We start from the raw sequence: 26,596 nt of genomic DNA on the forward strand, positions 1-26,596 counted from the left end.
TCGTTCGCGTCCGCCAACCAACGGCGAGAGCGGGTCTGGGGGCGGGAGGCCGGAGCAGCTGTCAGGCTGAAGTCCGGCGATCGACGCGCGGTGGGGCAGCAGGAGGAAGCGCGGCGCCGGGCCGGGCCCTGGAGATGGTCCCCGGCGCCGCCGGCTGGTGTTGTCTCGTGCTCTGGCTCCCCGCGTGCGTCGCGGCCCACGGTGAGCGACAACGGGCGGGGCTGCGCTGCGGGGCGGGGCTGGCCGTCCAGCTTGCATGCGTCTCAGGCCGGGGGCCACGGGTCACCTTGGGGACCCCGCGAGTTCGGGACAGAGCAGGTCCGGTCCGGGAACGGACGACTGGAGTGGGTGGGTGCTGGTCCCCAGGGACATGAGCTGAGCTCGGCCTGAGGCTGGGCTCTTAATCCTTAGCTCTCGACGTCGAAGCAAGACTACACCCCAGGCCCCACAAGATCCGACCCAGGTGGCTGAGGGGGCGCCCAGGAGGAGGAATAAGGGACAGCTAGAGATACTACAAGCTGGAGATATGTATGTGAGTAGTCACATACATATACAGGAGCACACATTCCTACACGTGGGCTCACACGCACAAGCACACAGGTACGCACAAAACCTGTTTGCCCGTACAGGAGCACCTAAACATATACACCCATACACGTACATGAGCACATATGTATACCCACATTTAATTTACACACATCAGCAGATGCAAAGGCCAGGCAAAGATGTGTGTGGGGAGGAGGAGGAGGAGTTTGGTGCTAATTCAGGAAGCCTTCCTGGGAATGTCTATCTGTTGGGAAGTCCCCACTCCCAGGATAAAAGGCTGTATAGCCCAGTGCCAAGCCAGTGGAGCTCTACCTGGCAGCTGTGATTTGGACAGTAGACAAGGATAGCTAAAAGCACAATCAGTCCTAACCCTAGCACATAGTAGTGGCTTGGTAATTTGTTGATTGACTATACGCCTGTGACAGCAGCTTCTGCCCTTCCACATTCCTCTGTCTCTCTGGGCTAAGGAAACCAGGGACTCAAGTCCAGGTAAAACATTAAAGTTTGGTGCTGAAGAGACATTCCTACACCCCAGAAAAACCTGGTTGTTCTGGTAGTTCTCATCCTCAGTGCAATGAAGCTGAACATAGTTGTTGTTCACTCATTCAGCAGTCTTTATTGAACAACCACTATATCCTAGCCACTGTGTTAGGTAATGTGGATACAACATTGAGTGAAGCCACAAACTTATGGTCCTTGCCCTAGTGCAGGAGACATTTAACAAAAAATCAGGAATACTGTATAATTACAAATTATATTGAAAATGTCAATGGAGAAAAAGTACATTTTGAATGGACATAAGGGGAGAGCAGTGATAGGCAGAGGGTCTCTCTGAGAAAGTGACATTTAAGCTATAACATGATGGATGAGTAGGAGTGAACCAGGCAAAGAGGTAGAGGTGGGGTGGAGTGAGGGCAGGAAGCGTCCCAGATGGAGCAACTTGCGAGAAGACTCAGAGAAGTGAAGAAACTGAGAGGAGGCTAGCATAGTTTGAATATAGGAAGGAGGATATGAGGTTGTAGTAGTAGGCAAGGGCCAGATGGAGCAGGGCCTTGCAGGCCTTAGTTAAGAGTTTAGATTTTAAGGGGCCGGCCCCGTGGCCCAGTGGTGAAGTTCTCGCGCTCTGCTTCGGTGGCCCAGGGTTTCGCTGGTTCGGATCCTGGGCGCGGACATGGCACTGCGCATCAAGCCATGCTGAGGCAGCGTCCCACATGCCACAACTAGAAGGACCCACAACTAAAAATATACAACCATGTACCAGGGGGCTTTGGGGAGAAAAAGGAAAAATAAAATCTTTAAAGAGTTTAGATTTTAAGTGTGAAGGGAAATTGTTGAAGGATATTAAAGCCATGAGTAGTCACATGATCATATTTGCTTTAGGGCATTTAAGAAGGTCCCTGGCTGTCGTTTAGGGAATGAAGTAAGAATAGAGGCAGGCAGACCAGTTAAGAAGTCAGGACAAGAAATGAAGTGGCTGAACTAGAGGGATGGCAGTGGAACCAGACAGTCAACTTTCAAGTTTTAGTGAGAATTGTTTTGTACCCAGGCTACCACATCTCCGCCGTGAAACTCTCAGGTCCACTTGAGAGCAAAGATGGATTGACCCTCAGAGAGAGAATACTGGAGCTCTCCGTCTTCCTGGCTCACCTGTGTAGCAGCAGCAGCAGCAGCTGTATCTCTGTGGTTACTAACTCTGTGTGCTCAACTCTGTCTTCTCCAGGGCAGAGACCATCTGTCCCACCACCTGGAGGACCCACTGGGCTGAAGCTAGGTCCCTGGGCCCAGACTATAGCCCGCCCATTTGAAGACACAGGTCTGTGATCTGAACCTGAACCAGCTCGTTCCCTGGAGGTTTCTCATCTGTACTGTTTCTCTTTCAGGCTTACGCATCCATGATTATTTGTACTTCCAAGTGCTGAGTCCTGGGGACATACGCTACATCTTCACAGCCACACCTGCCAAGGACTTTGGTGGTATCTTTGTAAGTTCAGGGGGGGCCCCAGGTCTCTGACCCTGTCCCCACCTTCCTTCCCCCTACTAAGCTGAGGTGACCCTTTTATCCTTTCAACCAATATGGGAGTGCTGGGACAGGGAAGGGAGCAGAGTCTGGCTCTGCCCTCCAGGGCTGCCGTCAGAAGGAAGGTCTTCCTGCTACTCCTCTGGGTGTAATACAGACCTGGACACCATGGGGGAACACGTCTTTGGGGACATGAGATGGTGAAAAACCAAAGGCTCTGCTAGCTCTACCTCTGCTCTATGTGACTTAAGGCAAGTTACCTCCCCTCTCTGGGTCCATACCAACCCCTCCCCGTTTCACAGAAAGGCAGGGTTGGGGAGGACACCTACTTGTGCTTTTGTGAGAATTAAGGAAAATGCTCAAGTGCCCAGCACACAGAAACCACTCCCCGTTTCCTTCACACTTTGTCAGCCAGGTCCTAGAGCAGGCGCATCTCCTCACACTCCGACCTGTCTAAATGTCTTTCAGCACACAAGGTATGAGCAGATTCACCTTGTCCCCGCAGAACCGTCGGAGGCCTGTGGGGAACTCAGCAACGGTTTCTTCATCCAGGACCAGATCGCTCTGGTGGAGAGGGGGTGAGGAGCGGACAGGCACGGGCACGAGGGGAGGGCAGGCATACTGTAGATTCTGAGACCAGTGTTGGTGGTGGCGCTTTCAAAGAGCTGTTTTTAAATAATTCATCTTTTTAAGGGTCTTTAAGAAACATCTTAAGATTGTCCATGCCATTTGGCCATTTACTTTTGAGCCTTTATAAAAAGCTCTCCATGGTCCTTTCATCCTCCCAGCTGAGATCTGGGGGAGGGGTAACTAGATTCCTGCCTTTCTTTCGGTCTCATCACCACCTCTTCCAGGGGCTGCTCCTTCCTCTCCAAGACCCGGGTGGTGCAGGAGCATGGCGGGCGGGCGGTGATCATCTCTGACAACGCGGTTGACAATGACAGCTTCTACGTGGAGATGATCCAGGACAGTACCCAGCGCACAGCTGACATCCCCGCCCTCTTCCTGCTCGGCCGAGATGGGTGAGGGCTTCTTGTCTCTGGCTGTATCAACACCCAGGTTGGGTGCCATGACTCGGGGAGGTCAAGGGCAATCTCCACTCCCTTCCTGCAAGCCTCATCTTGGGGTGCCCCAGTTGAAGGGCCAATAAAGTCCTCAGGCTCTGGAACTCCCAGAGTGATGGGGACAGTAGGGTATGATGGGGTGCCGAGAAAGTGACCATCGCCACCTCTCTTCATGCCCTCCCAGCTACATGATCCGCCGCTCACTGGAACAACACGGGCTGCCATGGGCCATCATTTCCATCCCAGTCAATGTCACCAGCATCCCCACCTTTGAGCTGCTGCAACCACCCTGGACCTTCTGGTAGAAGAGTTAGTCCCACATTCCAGCCATATGCAACTCTGGGCTGGGAAGGGGAAATCCAGGAATTCTGCTGTTTGGGATTTGGGGATAGCATTTGGGGACAGGTGGAGCCAGGGAGAGGAAAAAGGATTGGGCCTTGGCTAGGCTAAGGGAAGCCAAGGCCTTCCCTTCCCCAGGGCCCCCAAGGGTGTCTCATGCTATGGGAAGAGGCAAGGCCAGGCCCAAGGCTTCTTGGCTACAATCTGGAACAAAAGGGGCTGAAGGCAGGTGGCCCGAGAGCCACCTGTGATCTGCCACATCCCACCTGGCTCCAGCTTCCCCAGCCCAGGGCCTCCTCACAATGTCCTTCACAGCAGTTGCTGGAAGCTGGTTTAAGGAGCTGGTGTTTGAGGACTTAATAAACCCTCAGTGACTTTTTAGCAATAAAGCCTCTTATCAGGGTTGTAACTGTGTCCTAGAATAAGAGCACACAGGGGCGGGAGGGGCCTCCAAACTCACTCGTCTGGTTCCATGTCTTGTTTTGAGGTGAGGAAATTGATGCACAGAGATAAATGACTTGCTCAAGGTCCTTTAGCACTCAGGCTGCTCATCTTGCATCCCAACACAGCCTCCTGCTCAAGAACTTAGGAAGCCAGAGTTCAGTCCCCTGGGGAGAAGACTCAGAATCTGGTCCTGGGGATCCACACTGGGCCTCAGAGGACCTGTGCTCTTGTGCTTCAGAGACATTTGCATGGCAGAGTGTAGAGGAGACCAGAGACAAGCCTCAATTGAGGAGTTGCAGCTCCCACCTCCTGCCTTCACCTGGTCTAACTTATGCACCTTTGCACCACCTACATGACTGCCATGTGCCCTGGGGAGCTCACCAAGCCATTGTCCACAAAGCATTCCTGCAGAGGCCTGTCACCACTCACATTTTATTGAGAACAGTGGGCAGGCAGGGGTGGGAGGGGTGCTGGTGAGAGGTGTGAAGGAGTAAGAACCCAACAGGCCAGACAGGCATGCTCCACCTGGCTCTAGATCCAGGAAAGGGCCTGTGGGGTAAGCACCTGCCCTCCCGGGGAGCCCTCAGCAGAGGGACACAGCAGGCCCCTCAGGGAAGGTAGGCGGGAAGGAATTGCGAGTGATGGGTTATAACTCCCACAGCATCCAACCCAAGAGTGAGGGGTCGTGCTTATCTGGGGGAGGGGGACAAAGTCAGGGCTAATCTCAGAGTATCTAGCCCAGCTCGTCGAGGTTTCTGGAAGACTTCAACATTCCTCTGTGGAGACCCTAAAGATGGAGACTGAGGCCAGGAGAGCCCCTCACTGACCCATGTTAAACCGGTCCCAGGGAAGACTCTAGAGCATCCCACATTAAGGAGCACAGGTCTGTCATCCGCCAGGTCTCAGCCATGCTGCTAGAGTCCTCAACGGGAGAGGGTGTGAGGAAAAGGTGATGGTCCCCCACATGCCCCTCCTGAGGGAGGCAGAGGCCTCTTCCATACCCCACGGGGCCAGCCACTGTGCCAGGGCCTGAGGGACAAGGCACAAAGTACAGAGATTCTGGAGTCTGGGGAAGGGGTTAATCTCCACTCCCCTAGGTGTCCAAATGCTGGGGGTGGTGAGGTGGGGAGAGGGAGGTAATCCCCCTGGTTCCGTATTCCCTGGCAGAGAGGCTTAGTGAAGGTGCTCTGGAGGCCCTGTCCCCCTTCCTGCCTCTCCCAGGTGTGCTAGTGGTCAGAAAGTTGCCTTATCAGCTACAACGGAGGGAGGAGGGGAAGAAGGTGAGGGCATTTCACCCCACCTCCTTTCTTCTTCAGTGAAGTCAGGCTGTTCTCAGATTGCCACTTTGTTATCCTTCCATAGCAAGTGGAGAGGGGTGAAGCCTCAGGTGGGTGGGTAAGCATGGCCATGGGGGCAAGGGGAAGAAACATTGTTAGACCCTGACCTTGGTTCCAGCCGCTCACACCCTGGAGTGGAGGAGAAGGGGAAGGCCAGTTCTGAGAGGCTCAGTGACAGCACAGAGCCTAAGCCACTCAGCAGCAGTGTCCAGGGCATGGGGCCTGGTGAGGGGTGGAGGGCCTAGGATCCAGTCTCTGTCCTACCCTCTGGCAGAAACAGCTGGAATGGGGGGAAAGCAGGCAACAGGAGTGGGGAGTTCCTTCTAAGCCTCTTCTCTGGGGGAAGGCCCCCTTTTCCGGCAGGGTCTGGGGTAGAGCCCTTTCCAGGCAGGGGAACATCATACATCAGTCATCTCATCCCCCAGCTCTGCATCTTCTGGCTCTCCTTCCTCCTCCTCTTCATCCTCCTCCTCCTCTGAGGTCACATTGGGTTCATCAGCCTCTGCCAGGCATTTGGGGCAGGAACAGACAAACAGATAGTTCTCCCTGCAGAGGGTGGGAGGATGGTGATGAGGGTGAAAAGTCAGCCATCTACCAGGACTGAAGGACCCCAGAGCCCAGCTACCCACCAGGTCCCCAGCTGGCACCTGAGGATCTTGTGGCGGCTGTGACGGCTGCGCTCCCGCTGACAGCAGTCTAAGTAGCTGATACAGATTTCCTAGAGGGCAGAGGACAGGTGGGGTCTCATGGTTTGTGCTCTCTATTAGATGGGATTAGGGCCTCCCCAACCACTACCCTATTTCCACCACTGCCCCATCCCCAGGAGCCAGGTCTGAGCTGCCCTTCAGCAAAGGGGTGGGCTGCCCTGATCCATTCCCCTGTCCCTCAGCAGGCAAGCCACTATGAGGCTCTAACAACCTGTGTCTGAGACAGAGGGACTGTAGTTAGCCTCAGGCCATGGTTAAAGGCAAGCAATGGCCAAGGTCTGTGGCTGGGGTCAGAGGTTATCTTGGTGCGATGTTACTTGCCCTGGAAGAAGATTCAACCAGGCTCTGTGCATTGCACCAACAGCCAGGACCCCAAACCCACACTAGCAGCCCATAGCCCAAGCCACAAAGAGCCATCTCCTGTTTTCTTAGAAGCTACAGACTTGTTGATCAAAAGGTGGCTGGGGACAAGAACCTGGGCACACAGCTGTTTCAAATACTGCTTTGAGGCTTTCTGGAGTTATTTTTTGAAGAAGTGGGGTTGGGTAGGGCATACCCATGGGCAAAAAGACATGAGTCCTGGGGCACATGGGGATTCAAGCCAACAGCCTCAACTTGGGGCTCTAGCCACTACTGCTCCCAATCCCTGGACAGAACTTGCAAGGCCCACTGCCCACCCACCCCCCACAGCTCCCAAGCCCCAGCCCTCTCACCTCTCCTGGCTTAATGTCCTCCAGGGCAGTGACATGCAAAAGGAAGTTGTTTTCTGGGAAGGAGGTCTCTGCATTAGGGACACAGCTGTGGTTGCCTGGGTCACAAGAGGCAGGTAATGAGGATTATTGACTAATAAAAATAACAGCCTCAATTCTGCAGAGCACTGAGTCCCATCCTTCCTTGTTCTCTGATCTCTGCTAGGGCTGTAAAGGTCCTGGCACCCAACTTTCCTGTCTCTCCATCCAGTGCTCTTTCCTGAAGACCACAGCACACAGGCACAAATGCCCTCCCACATCACTCCCCTCTCCTACCCACTCTGACTGCCCCTGCTCTCCTCACTGGTCAGCTTCTTTTTCAGTTGTGTTCCCAGTGTCTGGCAAAGGGAGGGACAGGGCTGTGAAAGGGATGGCCACACTAGACCACTTAACTCAGTCCCGTCTGCTACTGGATGTCTGGTAACAGCTGAGCCAGGCCCTCTGAGAGCCTAGTCTGGGAGGGGTAAAGTGGCTCCAGAGCCTGGGAGCAGGGGCTTGTGGTAAGGAAACCAGCAGGTGGGAGGCTGAGATATGGAAAACACAACAGTCTGAGCTGGCTCTGCACCTCCCCATCACGTGCTGGAGAGACTCACCTTCTAGCCTGAGCTCCCTCCTCCCAGGATCCTGAGGGCCTCCTAGGCTCTCACAACACCCCCCCGCCCCGTCCCCCCAAATCTCAGAGAACAGCGGTGGTGCAAAGCCCATGCTTCCCTTTGCAAAAATCAGAGCTCTGCGCCAGCCTTAGCACAGGGCCTGGCCCATTGGAAGGTTAATTTATATAGAAACATATACTAAGGCACAAGCAGTCCAAGGAATGAATAAAAAAATGCTCGAACTATCAAAGCCCAGGGGAATCCCCAAGGAAGCTCAGCCCTAACCCTATGCTCAGATTTAACCCCACCAGCCTAGAAGTGGCCAACTGAGAGAGATGAACTGTGGCCATGAGGCCACCCTCCTCAATGCCAGGACTCACAGCAGCTCTGAAGCACAAAGAGGCCAGATCCTTCACAGTTAAGGAACTCGCCAGTTGCTGTAAGACAGTAATATGCAGATGTTATTCTACCCATTTTATAGGTGGAAAAAGGACTAGGCTTCTAAGGACAAGCTCTGGCTCCATGGTCTTGCTGCCCAATCACGACTGTTTTACTTGAACTTGCTTCTCGGAGACATAAGCCCTATCTTTCTAGAAACACTATCCCTGTATTTATCAGCACTCTCCCACCCCCAGCATCGATCCTCTGCATGGATCTCAGGGTTACTTCTTGTCTGTGTGTCCTATGGATAGACCTGAAGGTTCCCACAGGCATATAGGGATTACCTTCCCCAAAAATTAACTCAGAGCTCCCTGGGGGAAGACTGTGTGTCCGCCATCTGACTGGGGGGCATCTCCAAGGTGGAGTGAGGCCAAGGCTCCATCTCACCAACCTGCCTCGATGTCCTTGTACAGCTGGTCAATGAAGGCATCCAGCTGCTCGCGGTCCTGAGGCTTCAGCTCCAGAGCGTCACAGGCATGGACCCACTGGCTCAGGGAGCTGGGGGTCCCAGGCAGCCAGGTTGGAGAGGAGGAGGCCCAGCTCACAGGGCTCTCCACCTCCAGGCAAGTTAAGCCCATTTCAGGGTGGGGGACCCATCTTGCCCAAGAGACCAGGGCTCCCAAGACCAGACTCTTCAGTCTCACTCTTTCTGACCCCCACCACTGTGTCTAGTCGAGCACTCTGACTAGAGTCACACCCTACTCCACCCTAACCTTGAAAGGAGCTGTGTCTACCTTCCTCAGTCAACCTCCCACCCACACCCTGAGGGACAAGTCCAATAGATCTGGAACATTCTCTCCTAACCTGGTCCCAATTCCTTGGCCATTGGTCCCAACAAGAGCAAAGAGAGACCGGAATCCATCAGGAGTGAACCACTGTGGGAGAGAAAGAGAGATGAGTGCTCAGGTTACAGCCACTTACTTTTCTTCCTGATACAACTCTCTGTTCAGGAAGTCTTCCACAAGTCAGTCCCATCTCAACTCCAGAAGACCAAGTCAGCTCTGGCTTAGCTGTCCCCATAGGAGACGCTGACCCAGCTGCTCCTGGAAAGTTGGAGTGACTGGGAGGCCATTGGTCCCACCTTCCCCATGCTCACCTGGCTGAGTGCTTCCTCATAAAGGGCCTCTGTGAAGAGTCTCCGCAGAAGTTCCAGCTGGCCCTGGTTTAGGGGAAGGAGGGAGAGACTTGCATCGCTGGGCATTTCCCATTAGCCTCAGGCAGGGCCCAGAAGACCAGGTGAGGGAAGAAAAAAGGGCCAGCTCTGTAGAACGAGCTTTCCCTAAGGAAGGCCACAGAGTCCTTATTTCCAAAGAGCCTTGGCAGTCTGCTGGCCTGCTCCAACTGAGGGTGGCAACTCCCAAGTTCCTCCCTGTTTTCCAGCACTTGTACCAGCAGGGCTGAGGCAGCTTGGTTTAGAATGTCCGTCCTCACCACCCGCTTCCAGGCTCCTCAACCTGGCCTTCAGACCAGCTCGACTCCCCTTCTCCTTTCCTCAGACTTCAGTGCAGGAAGGCCTGCCCCAGATGCCCTCTCACACACCTGCCTCCACCTTCAGGCAGCACCTGCATGGAAGTGCACTGTCCTTAATGAGAATGTGTAACTCTTTGATTGCGAGTGGGCACTAAGTACACCGGCGGCTAAAATTCTCCTGTGTCACACTGCTCCCTGAGCCGGTGGACCCCCAATCCTCCATTTTCCATTATACCTGATTTGCCGACTGCTATCCTGTCATGAGGTACTGCCTTCCCACATCAGGGCACCCTACCCCTCCTTCCTCTGTCATCACCCCACTTCCCAGTCTCAGGTCCACGTTAGGTCATGAAGTTAAACAGTAGCAGGAATATAAGTCCTCTGAATAGATTTTTGGCCCCAGGCTCTAACTCATTCCTGTGGCTGGGAAGGGACCAAATGTGGAGCTCCCCTGAGATAGCCACAGAACATCCCAGGCTACTGGGGGTGAAGGGGGGGTCATGGGAGAAGACGAACCTTGAATTTGTCCCCAAGGAGTTTGTGGACAATTTCTTCCTCCTCATTGGCTGTTTTATTACAGAACTGGGAGAAGAGCCTGATCCAACGATCCTTATCCTTAGCCTGCAGCGAATAAATATACTTCAGGGTCATGTTCACACATGCCCGTGCACGCAAGTGCACACAAGGACTCAGACACCCACCTCCTTACTGCCACTCCCACCCACGTGAGAGGGGTAGCTTATGATTTTAAAGCCGCCACCATCAGAGAAACACCATCCACATGAGCTTCTAGGTAGACCCTTCCTCTGCCTGGGGACTTCCTCCCCACCGTGTCCACACCAACCATCTCCCCAACTGGGGCCAAGCTAGCCAATTCAACAATACTAAGAAAATAGGAGAATGAGGCTGAGGAGCAACAATATTAATGGAAGGGATCAGAGTGGCTTCTCTCACTTTATGTGAAAGACACAATCCTGAAAAAGTGGTGCTTATAAATTGAATGCATGAATTGCTGCTGCACAAGAAGTCCTCTCATAGATCCAAGATGAGGCCCCACCCCCCTGCCAGATTTGTGGTTAGCTACCCCGAAGGTTTACATAGCAAGCAGCTCTCCTTTGGGAAGCCCAGGAGAATTCTGCATCCAAGCCAGGGTCTTGAGGTGAGGAGGAGACTGAGGCCAAGGGTTGAATGAGGCCAGAGTCAGCTTCCCTGGGAGGGTCAGGTGGGCTTACCTGCTTCACTGTGGCCACCATTCGGGCCATTAACATGATGCTTGCAGTCTCAGGAGGGTAGTGAACACTCCTGGGGACAAAGAAAAAGATTGGGCCTAGAAATTCCCTCCCCAGTAGCTGAGTTCAGGGAAGCCCAGTCTGATTGCTACAGAGAATCCTTCCTCCCAACCCATTTATAACCAAAGAGAGAAAGTCATCGGCAAGGACTTGGGCAGAACTTGACATCCCTATGGGCTTAATGCTGCTCTTTCTGAGAGTGTGTAAAATGCCCAGGATGGTGGGACTGGCAGCTCAGATTAAAGGCAGAGGGTTGGGTGATGTGCCCTCTGTTTAACCATAAGAATGGAGGAAAAATCTAGAGGATGGTAACTTAAGAAAAATAGCTGCATCTGCTGAGCTCAAGCAGGCAAGCAGACCTGTCCTTTCCCAGACAGGAAGGGAAGGATAAACGAAAGAAGGGACGAAATGCCACCTACCTCCATGCCTCCTGCAGCTTATTGAGAGGATGCAGGGGGTCATCCTGGGAGGGGCCTGGGCACAGGACCTGATGGTACTGCTCAGCAGCTGCCACCCGACATTCTGTGCTGCAGTACATCACCTGTTGGAGGTCAGCACCCTAGGATCTGGCCATGAGGTGAGGCACACATGTCCCATGTGGTACTCACCTCCTCTAACTGCATTCCTTCCACAAACAGCCCTGAGCAGGAGCTCGGTGGTATCACGAGATGAGAAAGCATATGGTGCTCTGGGGGCATGTGAGAGGAGCACCTAACCCAAGCTTCTAAAACCATGGGAAGGAAAGAAAGCTTTTCAGGTAGAGGGGAGAAGCCCTGCTAGGCTCCCAGGAAGAGGGCAAGCTCCCACCAAGCCTACTTTCTAGACAATGGGACTGGAACAGGGAGGACGAAACTGGAACAGTAACTGAGCCTTTTCAGTGTCTTGCCCTACACTGTGGTTCTCAAGGGCCATGACCAGGTCTGTCCTCATGCCTATCTCCCCAAAGAAGACTTCAGCTAAGGCCTCCCTTACTGGCCTCCTTTCAGGTCCACTCCCCTGGGACGCTCACCTGGCAGTGGGGACAGCTCTGGTGGAGGTCCTTGCGCACAGTGCACAGCTCGGGGTGAGGCAGAACCTGGCCTGGCTTCCCGGTCAGCCTCTGAGCATTCTCCTCTGCCTTCTCCAGTGCCCGAAGGCAGTGGTCACAGGCTGAGGGAGACATGACAACGTGGCTTGAGAGACGGCCACGTTTATCCTTTTACAGCAGGGGAATAGTGCCTGGCACATAGTGAGTGCTCAATAAACATTTTGGAAGTCTGTGAATGAATGACTATGTTAAAGAATGGAACGAATTCATGAATTTCACATGCATTCAAAGGGAGATGACTCCCTCTTACCCCGCTGGAGTCCCCATCCCTCCTGTCAGACTGTCCCTGCTTCTCAATGGGACTTAGTCTGTGAGGCTCCCCTCCCCTCCCCTAGACTTGGCTTTCCCCACATTCTGGCACCAACTGACCCTCCTTTCACAGTTTGTCTCTAGCCCAAGAAAAGTGTGAGAAAAGCACGTGGCTGGCAAAGCTAAGGGCATCCTACTTGCTTCTAAGCCCTAACTCAGCATTTTGACCCAAGGGCACATGGCCTTCTCTTGGTAGAGGGCTGCATTCTGCCCCAGAGCCCTTTAGCATGATGTCCAGTCCCTTATACTGTGGGTCAGACTGAGTTCCACCTGCATGACAGTCCTCCCACAGGGAGCACTTCAGAAGAGCCTCTCTACGGCAGACTCACAGCCCCAAACAGCCTGAGGTTAGACAGAGGCGTGGTTCTCCAGGGGAGACAGCCTTTCCTCCCAACACCCAGAGTCCAGAGACATCAGCCAGTAGGGATGAATGCAGCTCTCTTCCATGTGCAAAAGCAGCTGGCCCAGCAGCCATGAGATGTGCTCACCTCGGTAGCGATAAAGTGCATTCCACAGAAACTGTGCAGCCACCAGGGGCCGTTCTACGAAGATGGTCTCCCCCTTCTGGATCAGCTGGGTAGCAAACAGCCCCTTTCCCTAAGAGGGCACAGAAGGAATAGGATGTCCATAAAAAGAGACAAAGGACATAGCTCCTGGAGGGCCGCCCAGCCTCACCCTCACGTGCCTCCCTCTCAGCAGAGGCCTCTGCCTTGGAAGGGCTCGTGGAGCATGGTCAGCACCCTCCATAACGGCCTCCTCTGGAAATGTAGCTCTGACCTACTTTCAGTCACACTTCTTTAAGCCTATTCAGAGCAGGGGGCCTGGGACGGGGAGCGAGACACCACGTCAGCCATCTCAGAGTACTAAGAGCAGGAGAATTTTTAGAATGGCCGGAGCAGGGCCAAGGCTCATAGCAGGCTGGGGCCTCCTGTACCAGGAGCTGGTAATAGCAGGGCCTGATAAATGGCAGGGCAGCCCTCCCTGAGGTACCCCTTGCCCCTCCAGGATCCTGGCAGTGAAACTGCTGTTCAGGGTTGCAGAGAAATCCTACACCACGGGAGAGGGAGGCCTAGTTTGAAGGAGAACGTGCCCTACTTCCCTGGTCGGCTGGGTATCTGCAGCACCTAGCACAGTGCCTCGCACCCGACAAGTTCTCAGGTGTTACGCTGAAAGGAATAACTAAGCCTAGCACCAGTCCTAATGCTAACTTGCCGTGAACCTTTGAGCCAGCTGCTTCACTTCTTTGCATCTGTTTCCCACATGAAAAGTGAGTATGATGATAATACCTACCAGGCAGTTTCCAGGATGCAATGATATAGCACAGGTGAATGCACCTCATGAGCTCTAGCTGCTTACTACTCAAAGTGAGGTGATGGACTGGCAGCACAGGCATCACTTGGGAGACCGTTAGAAATGCAGAACCTCAGGCCTGACCTCAGACCTGCTGAATCAGAGTCTATAGTTCAACAAGATGCCCACGTCAGTCACAGGCATGTTAAAGTCTGAGAAGCACTGGTCTAAAGCACTGTATACATCACGCAAGGGATGAAGGATGAGAAAACAATTGCTGCACTGCCATTTCTCAAATGTGCTTCTAGACCCAGGCAGTTACTGACCCTGCTGGGCACCTACTCCCACTGTTCACTTAGAGAATAGGGGAGTGCCCCTGCCAACACTGAACAGTCACAAAGGAGAGGAAAAAAATGACTGACACACCAGTGAAATGTCCTGTCACGTGGCCTCCCGGGTAGCTCCCTGTTTCCTTCTAGCATTGGTGCTCTGGCTAGACAGGGGCGTCTCCCAAAGTCAGAGGGAGAGGATGTGTAGACCAAGATAGGCCCTGAGCAACCCAGGAGCCACAAATCTCACCCCTCTGAACAACTCTGGGAGTTCTAACAGCAGCGTGGGACAGCTGGAACAAAACCACTGAGCACAACCATGCACGCACCCTTGGTTGTCTTCCTAGAAGCCCCACCTCCATGCCTTGTAGCCCCTGGGACCCCAACTAGCAAAATGAAAACCTGGTCTTCCTCTATGGAATAAAAAGATATGACAGAGACCCACATCATCTCTCCCAATCTCAAATCTTAATGTTAGATAAATATTAATCTCTTTCTGGAGGACCAAATGTAGAAAAGATTTAGTAATCAAAACAAAGGGAAAAGAATCAGAGATATTCTTCCACGAAACCACTCACCTCTAAAACATATGAAAGTGTTTCAAGAAAAACAGCTCTTATTCATATTACCAAGAAGCTTCAAGAAAACGGAACCTGAATGAAAAGGGCACAAACTATGCAAAGATAGTTCCAACTTGAAAAATAAGCTTTAATAAAAAGATTGTGCAAAACTCTAAAACTATGTGGTAAATTTTAAAATATTTATGAAATGGATGATTTTCTAGAAAATATACATTACCACAACTGAATTCAAAAGGAAGAAAGCTGAGACGGACTAATAAGCAGTGGTGATATGCACCAGTGTGGCATTCGGCTGGCATCCACTGTATTTAGTCAGGTTTCTGTTGTGACTGGTTGTGTCCTCGGCACAGTAGTTGGTAAATTTTTGAAAATCATTCCTACCAATATCCATAGAAGTGACAGAGAAAGTGGTCAAAAACTACCCCCCACTGAGGCCCCTAGTCTATCTGGTTTCACAAGCCAGCTCTCTTTAAACCAAAGCACAAGTAATTCTCATGCTCTCTAAACTATTCAATAACGGGAAAAAATGGAAAGCTTCTCCATTTTACCAAAAAACAAGCATTACTCTGATGTGGCAACCTGAGGAAGACAGCACAGAGAAAAAAACACAAACCAATCTCCCTTGATGAATATAGACGCAAAAAACCCAGAATAATGCATCTTGTCACCAAGTCTGGGTAGCTATGTGATTTTCTCCAGCAGCACATCAGGTGTGGACACGGAGACGGTGGGGTGGGCAGCTCATTCTTCCAGAGCTGGGATTTTGATAGAAGACTGCGAGAGGACAACTGGGTAAGGAGAAAGGCGGAAGTGATGAAGCGAGGGAAGAAATCCAGAAAGGAGGGGCCTGAGGGGTAGGGTTAAGTGAAGGTGACTATCTCTGCCTGCTAGGAGTGGCGGAACGGAGACACCATCAAACTGTAAGCCAGCCAAGAGCCCTAGAGGCCCTGGGGTGAAGATGGAGATGTGAGCAGCTGAGGAGACCAAGGATGCCGGGAAGCTGATTTACCACGGATGGAGAGGAACGCTCCAGATGCTTCTGGAGTGGAAAGAGAACAATGGAAGGTTGGGTTGGGGAACTGGATCAGTATGAAGATGCTGAGAGCAGAAGACAGAGGAGTAGAAGGCAGACGTCTTGGACAAGGACACACACGGCCACTACTCATGATAAATTCAAGCTCACTAGTAAACAAAGAAATGTAAATGAGAACAAAGCGATTCCATGCTGCACATATCAATTGGCAAAGATAACCAGAAAAGAAAATACTCAGTGCTGGACAGAAAAAAAGGCTGTGTGTGCACAGAAATTAAGCTCCAAGACCTTTGACCTCAGGGTCAAAAAAACAAGATCCAACATAAGGGGTGGTACTTGGTAATACGTACTTGAGTGAACTGTGGCCCGCCCACGAAATAGACTATTACTCAGCTGTTAAAAATTAATACGTAGAAATATGTTTATTGATATTGAAAGATTTACTGCTGCATCAAAAAGCATTTTCTAAAAATGTAATTTTAATATACATATTTGCACACGTATAGGATTATGAGCGATTTTTACCTTCTCTTTTTTTTACATACATTTTCTATCTTTTTCTACAATGAACTTCCAAAACACGATAATAAAACGACAAAATTCATGTCCTGTTTAAACCCTTCCAATGCTCCCACAGGCTTCGGGCTCCAGTAAAAATGCCTTAGCACTCCAAGGCATTTCGTGAAGGGTTCTGGCCTCTCTACCCACTCTCTAACCCCAAATCTCATTCAGAAAGTTCCCTGAAGACGCACGCTTTTTTACACTCGGTTCCCTCGGCTCAGCCCGTCCCCGCCCACTGCCCCCGGGGCCCAGCAGCAATGTCCCCCGGCCCGGCCCGGCCCGTTGGCCCGGCGCCCCCCAACCAGCCTGGAGCAGCCACAGCAGGGCCGCTGGCAAGCCGGCCCGGTTCCGCGGGGAGGGGGCGCGCGCGGAGGCCCGGGAGGCCCTGGTTCCCGCGTGACTGCCCCGGAAGCCTGCGCGCGGGGACAGACAGGGAGCCCCCGACCGCGAGCAGGGGCCAGGGCGCCGCGTCTGAGCTCCAGAGAAGCCTCTAGGCTCCGGGCATGGGGCCCCGCGGGGCTGTCTCCAAGGCAGGACAGGGTGGGGGCTGCCGACGGGGTCCGTCCCGGCCTCACCTTGGCGCTGCTCACAAATCGGACTTCCACGGCGACCCTGGCCCGGCCCGCCACGCCCACGCAGAAGGAGAACACGTCGCACATGGAGGCCGCCATCTTGGGCGCGCCTCCGCCTTCTGACCCTTGACCCTGCCTCGACCCGGGAGGCCCCGCCCCCCTCCCCCCACGGCCCGGGCGTGACCGTCTGCGAGGCTGCCAGGGTTCGTGCGTTAGCGAGTCCAAATTCTGGTCTCTTTTATCTACGTGTTTAGATCGCTTAGTTCGTTGACTGGGTGTAGCTGGGCTTTTGTGCTTTTACATCGGTACGGTTTTGTCTTCGGGGCCAGAGTGTACCTCTATATCAGAGAGAGAGTGTGTGTGTGTTGTTTTGATGTGTCTGTGTCCGACTTCATCTTTGTATGGATGTCTGTTGTCTCTGTCCACCCAGTGGCCAGTCTTGAGTCAAGAGGTCTTTGGACCCATCCCTGGACCCAGCTGAGGCGTGGGAGAGCAGCGGGCTGATTTACTCCTATCCCCTGACCCTTAGCCCGGACTAGCTTACTCCACCCATCCGTCCCGCAAAGAAAGTCTGATGCGAGATTTCCCTTCTCTGTGGGCCTCTGGCAGCGGGGCAGACAGTCCTGTGAAAGATTAAGTGGGACCTGAGTCTCCCTCAGACTCTTCAGGGGCTTAGGGACTTTGCAGCCTGGGGTCCCTAGCTGGGGGTGGGAGTGGGGAATGGAGGAGGGTCCATAGTTGACCTCAGGTCTGAGGACCCCTGAAATTGTATGCAGAAGTGTGATAGGCACATTGTCCTGACAACAGGAGTGGGACCTGTTCTCTCATTTAGGACCCCAAAAGCTGCAAACCACTGACCTAAAGCATCTGTCACCACAGCCAAGCCTGACCGCTGTACCTTATCTTGTTTCCTTGTCCTGCAATTGACTCTGTGCTCCTGGTAAAGGAACCTATGTCTGCATTTGCTTTGGTCTCATAGTGACGTTTGGGCTTGGGTAAAACCCAGTAACTGCTGAATAGGTAACTGCTGATTTGAAAAAAAAAAAAAAAAAAGAGGCGAGCCAGTTGTTCCTAGAAGAGGCAAGTGTGGCTGAGTTCCTTTGATTAACAGAGTTGACTTTGGGTCCAGCATTAGGAAGGATGTCCCTGAAGACAGGGACAGGGTAGAATTCTTGAAGCCGGACCCTGGCATCCCTCCAGCTGCAGCCTGGTATCCCAGACAGCATGGTCCACTGCCTTGGGGGCAGGTAGTTTTGCAAGGCTGTCTCTGCTCCCCAACTTTCCTCTCTCTCTCCCTCAGAAAATTCTAGAGCAACTGGAGACCGTGGTCTCTCTGACCACCAGATGACAGGGCAGACCTCCTTCCACCAGCTCACCTCAGCACTCAGAAGCCATTCTAGATTCTAAATAAATACCCTCAACAGAGACCCACCCAAGAAGGTGGAGCACTAGAGAAATCAGCTCTGGAAATGTTAATGGAAGGCCCCACAGGTGTAGGCTATCAGCTAGGCTTCTTAGAAATGAGCAGATTCCTGGGAAGGAAAGGGAGCCATAAGTCAGGATTGTGAAGGGGAGGAAATAATAACCACCCCATGAAAATAAAGCAGAATTTATGACAAAATGCCTATCTTGGCAAAGGCAGAGTCCAGTGTCTCTATTCTATATAAAGATGGAGAAGGGGTCAAGGCAGGTAACCGGAGGGAAAAAAATGGTGGTCAGGGTAGCATGTCTATTCCAAGAAGGCAGCTGGGCCGGAGCTCCTTTTGAGAGTGGTAACAGTTCAGACAAAACGAGAAAATTTGGGGGAACTCTGTAAGGGGAAGTGGGCTAAACGGTCTACCTTTTCCTCCTCTGCTCTCAACTCCACCACCTCTGGTAGGGAAGTCTTCTGTGCCCTGACTCAGGGAGGCTCCTTCTCCTCCACAGCCAGGCCAGGAGACGACTAATCCCTAGAGAGTCCAGGGCTGGTGTGGGCACCACTCCCCCAGGTGAAGGGGGCCTATAAGCCTTAACAGTTAGCACAGCACTGGGCCCGGCACACTATAAGTGCTTTATAGACGTCATCTCAGCCCTGGGAGCTCTAAGTTATCAACACACCCATTATACAGATGAAGAAAAAGGCTCAGAAGTTCAATAACTTGGCCAAGGACATAGCTGAAGGCTAAAGTCTGTGCCCCTGACCATTTTCATTATTCCAGCTCCCAGGGGTCAATATAGAAAAGGGGGCCCCTGCTTGACAGTTCAGATTCCCCTGGTGCCCTTTGACCCTGTCGAGGCTCTTCATTAAGAAGTGGGGCAGGCAGGTCCAGTGGGTGTCCCCAGGAAGAACTAGCTCAGACAGCCTGCACTGAGCCTCTGTCCTGGTCCTCAGCTGTCCACTTCTGACTCGGTATCTTCTCTTTGGATGCTGGTGTCGGAGCTGCTGGAGGGCTCATCCAGGGATGCAGCAATGGCAGACGTGGCGGGCAGTTTCAGCCTTTGCTGCTTCTGATACTTGACCCTGCGGTTTTGGAACCAGACCCTCACCTACAATTATAGGGAGTGGGCAGAGATCAGAGTGTGACCAGCAATTCCCACTGCTCCCCCATTCCCACACTGCCCTCTCCTCTCTGGCCAAAATTTACTCTTTCTTCTAAGGGAGGCATCCCCTCCAAAACACCCTTCCCTGTAATTCCAGTTGCCATTCATTCATCAACAAGTATTTATTGAGCTCCTGTTATGTACTAGGCACCATCCTGGGTGATGGTGATACAATGGTGAACAATAGAGGCATGGTCCCAGCCCTCATGGAGCTCACAGTCTAGTGGAGAGAGATGAATAATAACAAACATGGAAACAAAGAAATATATAAACACAAATGGGGGTACAAACAGGTCTGAGCCTCCCTGAGGGACCAGCACTTAAGTTGAGGCTCAGGGGATGAGAAGCCAGCCTGGTGGGGACAGAAAAGTAGGCTGGGGCAGGGGATGACCTGTAGGAAGGCTCTGAGGTGGAACCAAGCTTGGAGTGTTTGAGGACCAGCAAGGAGGAGAACACGGCTGGAACATCTGAGAGTGAGAGGAGAAAGCGAAGAAAGGGAAAGTGGGAGAGGTCAATGGGGCCAGATCACCCAGGATGTGAAGGCCATGAGTTAGGAGTGTCGGCTTCAAGGCTTTTGGGTGGTATGTGACATAATCCTATTTATATCTCAAGTGAATTGCACATCTAGCTGCTGTGTGAAGAATGGATGAACATAGATGCAGGGAGACAGCTGGGAGGCCATTGCAGTGATCCAGTGAGAGCTGGGGCTGGTATGAACTGGGACAATGCAGAGAAATGACGCAATTCCAGCTGCATTTTGGAGGTAGAGGTGACAAGGCTTGCTGATGGAATGGAAATGGAAAAGGAGGAGGAGTCTAGGATGACTAGGTATTTTGAACAATTGGGTGGATGGTGGGGCCATGTGTAGGGAAAGGAACAGATTTGGGGAGAAAAAAAAATCAAGAATTGAGGCTTAGATTTGTTAAGTTTGAAATAACTACCCATAAGACATCCAAGTAGGGACCTCAAAGAGGTAGTTAGATGTACAAGTCAGAAAAGAGAAGTGGGCTCAAGATACAAATTTTGGAGAAATTGGCTTATAGATGGTATTTAAAACCAGGGGAATAGATGAGATCAGCTGGGGAGAAAAATTTGAGGTTGCAAAGAGAAAAGTCCCCCCTACAAGGAGGACAGAGAAGAAGTAGCCAGAGAGCTGGGAGGAAAACCAAGAGAGTGTGGTGTCTGGAAGCCAAGAGAAGAGATGGGAGATAAGAGAAGGAGCAGTTGACAGTACTGAGAGAGGCTAATGGGTGGAGTGAGATGAGGGAAGGAAAACTTCTGTTGACTTTGGCTAATGGAGGCCATTAGAGACCTTGATGAGAAGTTTCAATGGAATGGTAGGGAAAGAATTCATATTGGAATGAGTTAGGAGTAGAGGGGAGGTAAGGACATGGAGAGAACATAGCCAGTTCTTGAGAAGTTTGCCTGTGAAAACAGCAGGGAAATGATACAGTAGCTGGAGAGGAATATAGGCTCAAGGAATGTTTATTATTATTTTTAATATTTAGTCCCTTGAATACCTACTTATTCAGCGCCCTATTTAGCATGAAAATATTGTATTATAAAGTTCTGCATTAACATCACATGTTGTTCCCATAATGTGATTTCAATTGGGGCCATTTTTCTCATCAAATAGGGAGTGTGCCAATGGTCAGGTCCTGTCTCCCCCAGTGGCCTGGCACAGAGGAAGAAGGCCCATGTCCTCCCATCACCCGCCACCTAGCACCTCTTGGAGAGTCGTGTCTGCTCCCACGTGCAGCCCTGGCCCCACAGGAGTCCTGCTCCCACCTGGTTCTCCGTCAGGTTGAGCTGGGCAGCCAGCTGGGCTCTCTTCTTCCCCACCAGATTGTGCTGTTTTGCAAACACTTTCTCCAACTCTTCCAGCTGCTCCAAATTAAACATAGTTCGAACTCTCTTTTGGGGTCTCTCAGTGGCCTGAAGGGCCTCCACCGGTGCCCAGTCTGGGGGACCCCAGAGGCCTGGGCAGTGAGCCAGCTCCGAGCCTAGAGAGCAACCAGCAGGAGGAGAGGTTAGCCAGCATCCTCCATCCCACCGCCCCAGCCCCCTATCTTGGAGGAGAGAGAACAAGCTCACAGCTCTATGCCTTGCCTTGCCCTTGGCCAGGTAACACAGCAAGAGGCAGGGTGGGCAGAGACTGCACAGAAATAACAGAAAACAAACAATGGGAAAGAAGGGACAGGACTGGCCCAGTGGCACAGCAGTTAAGTTCACACACTCTGCTTTGGTGGCCAGGGGTTCGCTGGTTCGGATCTGGGTGCAGACCTATGCACTGCTTATCAAGCCACGCTGTGGCAGGCATCCCATATATAAAATAGAGGAAGAGGGGCACAGATATTAGCTCAGGGCCAATCTTCCTCAGTAAAAAAAGGAGGATTGGCTGCAGATGTTAGCTCAGGGCCGATCTTCCTCAAAAAAAAAAAAAAAAAAGAAGGGACAGTGCTGTGAGACTACCTCTGCCTCCACCTTCTCTAGCTGCCTGGCTTAACCTCTGGCCCTAAGAGGAGTTGCCAGGCCTCCATCTCTCCTCCGCTCCTTTCCTTGGCTACTTCAGGACACCCCATGGGATGGGCAGAGCAGGGACCCCCAAGGGTTCATCCTTTTCATTTGTTCAACAAATATTTTTTGAATTTTACTATGTGTCAGGCATGGTTCCAGGACAAAGCAGAAAACCCCTGTATAACAGTAAAAATGGTAAATAAGTAAAGTATTGAGTATATCAAAATGATGAGCACTAGTGAGAATAATAAAGCAGGGAAGGACAGGGTGAGTGTGTGTGGGGGGGGCGGGGATAGTTGGCATCTTTAGAAAGGGGAGTCATCTCACTGAGGTGACATTTGAACAGGGCCACTATGTACAGCTTGTGGCCTGCACATGGGTACCCAGCTGAGAGGCTAAGTGGAGTCTGAAATTCTGCCCTCTCTCCACAGGCCAGTTCTTGCCCTCTGCCAAAGTGCTGTGTCTGTCTGGACATATTAGGGTGCCCTTCCTAATGCACACAAAGGTGCTATTCAGCTCACCAAGCTGTGGGCCAGCTGAGATGGAGATTCATCCATCAGGGCAAGGAACCTAAGTGGCAACTCGGAAGGAATGAGGAAGTGAGCCGTTGGGCTATCTTGGATGGGATTGTTCTGACACAGGACCTGCAAGTGCGGTGCTAAGGCCCCTCAGCTCCCACTACCCTTGGGGAGGCTCCAGGGCTGGCAGACAAACTACTCCAGCGAAAGAAGTGAGGCCAGGACCCCAACTGCTGAGCCCACTAGGCTTACCACAAACATAAGCATAATAGCAGAAGATGAGAAACAATCAGCAGGGCCTGATTAAATAAATTATGGGACATCCTTGGAATGGACCACTCTTCAGTGTAAAGAAGCTCTGTATGGATTGATGTGGGAAAATCTCCAAGATATATGATCAACTGAAAAGAGTAAAGTGCAGAGCAGTGTGTCAGTATGGGAGGGAGGGTAGAGAATGAATATACACATATAAATATGTGTGTGTATTGAGGTAGTAAATATACACAAAATACCTGTGGAAGAATAAAGCTGGTGTCATTGGCTACTTGTGGGGTGGGGGTGGGGGGGTAACTAGGTGACTGGGGGACAGAAAGGGAGAGGACACTCTTCTCCATATATCTTAGTAAACATTCTGATGCTTGAATTGTGTGGATGTAACTCCTATGAAAAAACTAACTTGAAAATGAGACATCTGTAATATAAAGTAGTAAACCGCAATTAAGACCTCAGGTGTGTGGGGAGGTTAGAAAAAGGTGGCTTGGAGTGATGGGCGTGGCTCCCAGATGCAGTGGCACGTGGTTGAGAGCCCAGTGTTTCCAACACAGGTGGGAGGAATGCCCAGCTGAAGGGAATTGAGGAAATACAGGAGGGGGAAGCCCAGGGAGTGGGAGCCAAGTAAGATAGTGTTACAGGATTTTGGTAGGGGTTCATAAGGTTTGCACTAACCTTGCTCCAGTTTGCTTCATGGGCACATGGGGAAGCATGAACCAGATAACCAAAAACGGCAAAAGCTCATGTAGGTGGGTGTTAACGCCAGAGGAGAAGGGGACCTCAACAGTTAATTTCTCGCTGGGATTTAAGTGCCTGCGCGCCGGGGCACTAAGGTACCATTCTAAGAGCGCAATAAGCAAGCGGGCTCGGAGGAGTCAAGTGAGGAGCGCAAGTCACTCAGACCTGCGCAGTCGAGGCGGTATGGTGTCTGGGCACTTGCCAGCACCTAACAGCACCACCTGTAGCATCCGCTTCTCCCAGCTGAAAAAGGGCCGTGGGTTCGCAACGAGAGCCGCTTTGGGGAAAAGCTTGTGCCAACAGGCGTTATCCAAAGGGGCTATGGGAGAAAGCAAGGGCCTCCATAAATCCCTCGTCAAGGGACGCGGAGCCAGGGAGCAGGACGGGGGCTCCTCGCAGCCGTAGCCCTGGCCTTGGCAGTCTTCCGAGCCCCTCTGGCCTACCCTTCCCCACACACACCTTCTCCCACCTCAGCGTAAGCCTCGCGCTGCGGTCTGGTCTCAGCTAGTCTCTCTCTCGGGCCTCGGTTTCAACTGCAAGGTCAAGGGTCGTAGGGTCCCTTCCCACTCCAGCTGCGGGTGGTTCTCAAACTCAGGGACTTCTCCGCTATCATGTGCCGACTGTCGCGGCCTCCCCTCTGCAGCCGCCCTGCCTACTTTCCCGGACGCGGGCGCGAGGGCCCCTCGTACCTGTGACGCCGAGGCCCTGGAGGCCGCAGAAGTGAGCCACGCGCAACCCCAGCACAGGGGGCTGAGGGCACGGCTGGTAGAGCCCCACGCTCAGGTAGGCGGGCAGCCACGTCGCCGGGCACGCCCAGGGCACAACCGGGGCCGGGGACCGAGAGGGAATGGTCCCGAGGCCCAAGGCAGGGGGGGTGGCGGGCGCGCGGGGGCCGGGCCTGGCCAGGATGGCCTCGACGGAGAAGGAGGACTCGAGGCGCCCGGGAGCGCGGGGCGTGCCTGGGCGCGCGGAGTGGCTCTGGGGCGCGGGGGACCCGGGCTGGAGCCGAGCGCCCCGGGCAGCGGGCGGCCGGCTGGCTCGCGGCACGGGGCTGGGCATGGCGCGGCCCTGGCCCGGACAGACGCTCCCAGGGAGGGGAGCCGGGGGCCTCCGGGGCCGCGTGCGTCGGGGGAGAGGAGAGCGAGAACACCCTGCAAGAGGGAGCGAGACTTGCTGGCCAGGAACGGCCCCAGCTGTCGGCGAGGGCTCTTAAATTTGGCGGGGCGGGACAGGGCGGGGCTGGGGCTGGCCTTTGGTTCCTGCGGCCCAGGCGGGGCCTCCCGCCCGCAGCGGAGCCCGGGACCTTCCAGAGTCAGTGTGCGCCCGGCCGCCCGGGGCCGCACCCAGTCTTGGGCGAGTCCAGGTGGGCGCAGCGGCAAGGAGCGGACTCCCTCCCTCCTTCCGCATTTACAAATGCCCACCCTGGTGCTGTCCGGGAAAGGACCCTGAGCTCGCTGTGGCTTGCTGATGATCCTGGGCCCACCGCCTGGCCACTGGGCGCCGTCTTGGAAGCAGAAGCCTCACGCCCATTCACCTGTGACTGCGCAGACCTTTTAAATTTTTTTAAATTTACTTTAAATATCTTGTTTATAAACACAGTGAAAAGTAAATTTCTCACCCTGTCCTCTAGCCACTCACTTCCCTGCCTGCAGACAGCGCTGTGGTTACCATTTTCTTTTGGATCTGTCCAGGAACTTTCTGCACCCACATTATCTAGGCCCCTTTGGAAGAAGCTTTCCTATATCCAAAAAGGTGGAAGGGGAAAAACCGTAACGGTTCCAGATTAAGATATATTAATTTACTTCCAATGTATAGGAGGTGACGGCTTGCAAAACTCCTAGTTGTGTAGGTGTAGGGCAGGTATTTGTGTCTCTGGTTTACAGATGGTAATCAGTGCTTGCAAATTGCAAGTCATGGTTTGTATTTCCTTACATGTAAAATGGATGATAATAATAGCTACTCATGGAGTTGCTGTGTGGATTAAATGACTTAATGCATGTCAAGCGTTTAGAATTGGCCTGCTGCATGGTGAGCACTGTGCTGTGATTGTGGGGCTCTGGGAGACTCCTGACTCCCAGGTTCCCATGGCATTCTGCCTCCCCAAACCAATGCCTAACATTGAAACTACTCACTCAGGTGGAGGGCGGTTCTGTGTCATTGTCAATAGGCGTCAGCTGTTTGGGACACAAACATGCCCCTTCTGCTCTGCCAGGTAGGGGCTGAAGGAACCTTGCTGTCTGTGTCCCTCCTTCCCACTTCAGCAAATACCGGCCCTGCTTCTGGGGCAGCCCCCCAGGCAGCCTGGAAGGTGAAATTGTGGAAGAAATGAAGGGCGGTGGCTCACTGGTCCCAGGTCTAGGCTTACTCTGGTTCAGTCAGAGGATGCTGAGTCAGAGAGGAGGGGACAGAGATGAGAAGAGGCCTGGGGAAGCGATGTGAGTGGGATGAAAACTCAGAAGAGGGGCTTTCTCTTACCCGAGGTCAGACCCATTAGAAGTTGGGGGATCCGGTGAAAGTTCTACAGCTCCCCCATAACTCTCAAATTCTACACACACCACTCCATTTCTCAACATGCTTCTTTCTGAAGGGCTTTTCCTCCCAGAGGGAAAGGCTGTGTGACCCCCAGGACCCAACCAGACAGCAATGCCAGGCCACTAACAGCAGGCCTTGTGAAGAGGCCTCATGAGGACGGACCCCAGGACCCCATTTTTTGGGCCTACAAAGACAAGGATTCATGCTGTTGGGGGACAGTGGAGCACAATGACAGAAAGTGTAGATTTTGGAATTTGACAAACCTGGCTTCAAGTCCCAGCTTTGTCACTGAACATTTCTGTGACTTAGAATAAGTGGCTTATTCACTCTAAGCCTCAATTTTTTGTAAAATGAGAATGATCTCTTAGGTGAGAAAATAATACTTACCTTATGGGATTGTTACAAGAATTAAATGAGACTGTGTTTTTAACTAAGTGGTGGCTATTACTGGGGAGGAGAGAAGCTCTTCACAATAGTAGTGAGCTGGGCTAAGCTCTTTAAAATGGCACAGCGAGAGGATGGGGCCAGGTTTATAGGGTCAAGATAAGGTGTCTGGTCTGTGTCCCTTTATGCACCAAGACTCTCAAAAGGTTAATCTGGCAGCAGTATGCATGCTAGAATCAGGGGGAGTTGACAAGGAACAAGACAAAACTTGTAAGATGGAAGGCTTATGAACATTTTGT

At 52.5% G+C, this 26,596-nt stretch overlaps 3 protein-coding genes across 6 annotated transcripts; 1 reads left to right on the forward strand and 2 right to left on the reverse strand.

Moving 5' to 3' along the window:
* The first annotated feature begins 30 nt into the window (after nucleotides 1-30).
* On the forward strand, nucleotides 31-4,355 carry PRADC1 (protease associated domain containing 1). The gene is made up of 5 exons (XM_001916917.6): nucleotides 31-201; nucleotides 2,427-2,527; nucleotides 3,032-3,141; nucleotides 3,418-3,585; nucleotides 3,812-4,355. The coding sequence occupies exons 1-5, from the start codon at nucleotides 135-137 to the stop codon at nucleotides 3,930-3,932; spliced, it is 567 nt and encodes a 188-aa protein (XP_001916952.4). The 5' UTR covers nucleotides 31-134; the 3' UTR covers nucleotides 3,933-4,355.
* Nucleotides 4,356-4,828: 473 nt separating this feature from the next.
* On the reverse strand, nucleotides 4,829-16,891 carry SMYD5 (SMYD family member 5). Of its 4 annotated transcripts, none has more exons than XM_001488515.6 (13): nucleotides 16,762-16,891; nucleotides 12,881-12,989; nucleotides 12,006-12,145; nucleotides 11,416-11,537; nucleotides 10,940-11,009; nucleotides 10,224-10,328; nucleotides 9,334-9,396; nucleotides 9,042-9,112; nucleotides 8,629-8,735; nucleotides 8,177-8,233; nucleotides 7,168-7,262; nucleotides 6,395-6,465; nucleotides 4,829-6,293 (listed from the first exon to the last, which is right to left on the reverse strand). In XM_001488515.6, the coding sequence occupies exons 1-13, from the start codon at nucleotides 16,855-16,857 to the stop codon at nucleotides 6,146-6,148; spliced, it is 1,254 nt and encodes a 417-aa protein (XP_001488565.1). In that variant the 5' UTR covers nucleotides 16,858-16,891; the 3' UTR covers nucleotides 4,829-6,145. The 4 variants fall into 4 exon arrangements, with proteins under 4 accessions (XP_001488565.1, XP_014586586.1, XP_070092341.1 ...); XM_014731100.3 differs by having other exon boundaries at nucleotides 6,377-6,465; XM_070236240.1 differs by having other exon boundaries at nucleotides 12,006-12,252; nucleotides 16,762-16,879.
* Nucleotides 16,892-18,887: 1,996 nt separating this feature from the next.
* Nucleotides 18,888-24,545, reverse strand: NOTO (notochord homeobox). Its single transcript, XM_023618889.2, has 3 exons — nucleotides 24,071-24,545; nucleotides 21,127-21,341; nucleotides 18,888-19,284 (listed from the first exon to the last, which is right to left on the reverse strand). The coding sequence occupies exons 1-3, from the start codon at nucleotides 24,438-24,440 to the stop codon at nucleotides 19,126-19,128; spliced, it is 744 nt and encodes a 247-aa protein (XP_023474657.1). The 5' UTR covers nucleotides 24,441-24,545; the 3' UTR covers nucleotides 18,888-19,125.
* Between the last annotated feature and the right edge of the window lie 2,051 nt (nucleotides 24,546-26,596).

This window comes from Equus caballus, chromosome 15 (genome assembly GCF_041296265.1).
Source record: "Equus caballus isolate H_3958 breed thoroughbred chromosome 15, TB-T2T, whole genome shotgun sequence".
Classification (NCBI taxonomy): domain Eukaryota; kingdom Metazoa; phylum Chordata; class Mammalia; order Perissodactyla; family Equidae; genus Equus; species Equus caballus.

Bases quoted from the DNA above. Each gene is read 5' to 3' on its own strand.
- NOTO (XM_023618889.2), bottom strand. From the start codon at position 24,440: ATGCCCAGCCCCGTGCCGCGAGCCAGCCGGCCGCCCGCTGCCCGGGGC. The intron at 21,342-24,070 runs GTACGAGGGGCC...GTTGCTCTCTAG, and splicing joins CCAGGGCCTCGGCGTCACAG to GCTCGGAGCTGGCTCACTGC. The intron at 19,285-21,126 runs GTGGGAGCAGGA...CTATAATTGTAG, and splicing joins TCAACCTGACGGAGAACCAG to GTGAGGGTCTGGTTCCAAAA.
- PRADC1 (XM_001916917.6), top strand. From the start codon at position 135: ATGGTCCCCGGCGCCGCCGGCTGGTGTTGTCTCGTGCTCTGGCTCCCC. The intron at 2,528-3,031 runs GTAAGTTCAGGG...AATGTCTTTCAG, and splicing joins AGGACTTTGGTGGTATCTTT to CACACAAGGTATGAGCAGAT. The intron at 3,142-3,417 runs GTGAGGAGCGGA...CACCTCTTCCAG, and splicing joins ATCGCTCTGGTGGAGAGGGG to GGGCTGCTCCTTCCTCTCCA.
- SMYD5 (XM_014731100.3), bottom strand. From the start codon at position 16,857: ATGGCGGCCTCCATGTGCGACGTGTTCTCCTTCTGCGTGGGCGTGGCG. The intron at 8,736-9,041 runs GTTAGGAGAGAA...TGGGACCCCCAG, and splicing joins GGCCAAGGAATTGGGACCAG to CTCCCTGAGCCAGTGGGTCC. The intron at 6,294-6,376 runs GTGGGTAGCTGG...CACCCTCTGCAG, and splicing joins AGGTGCCAGCTGGGGACCTG to GGAGAACTATCTGTTTGTCT.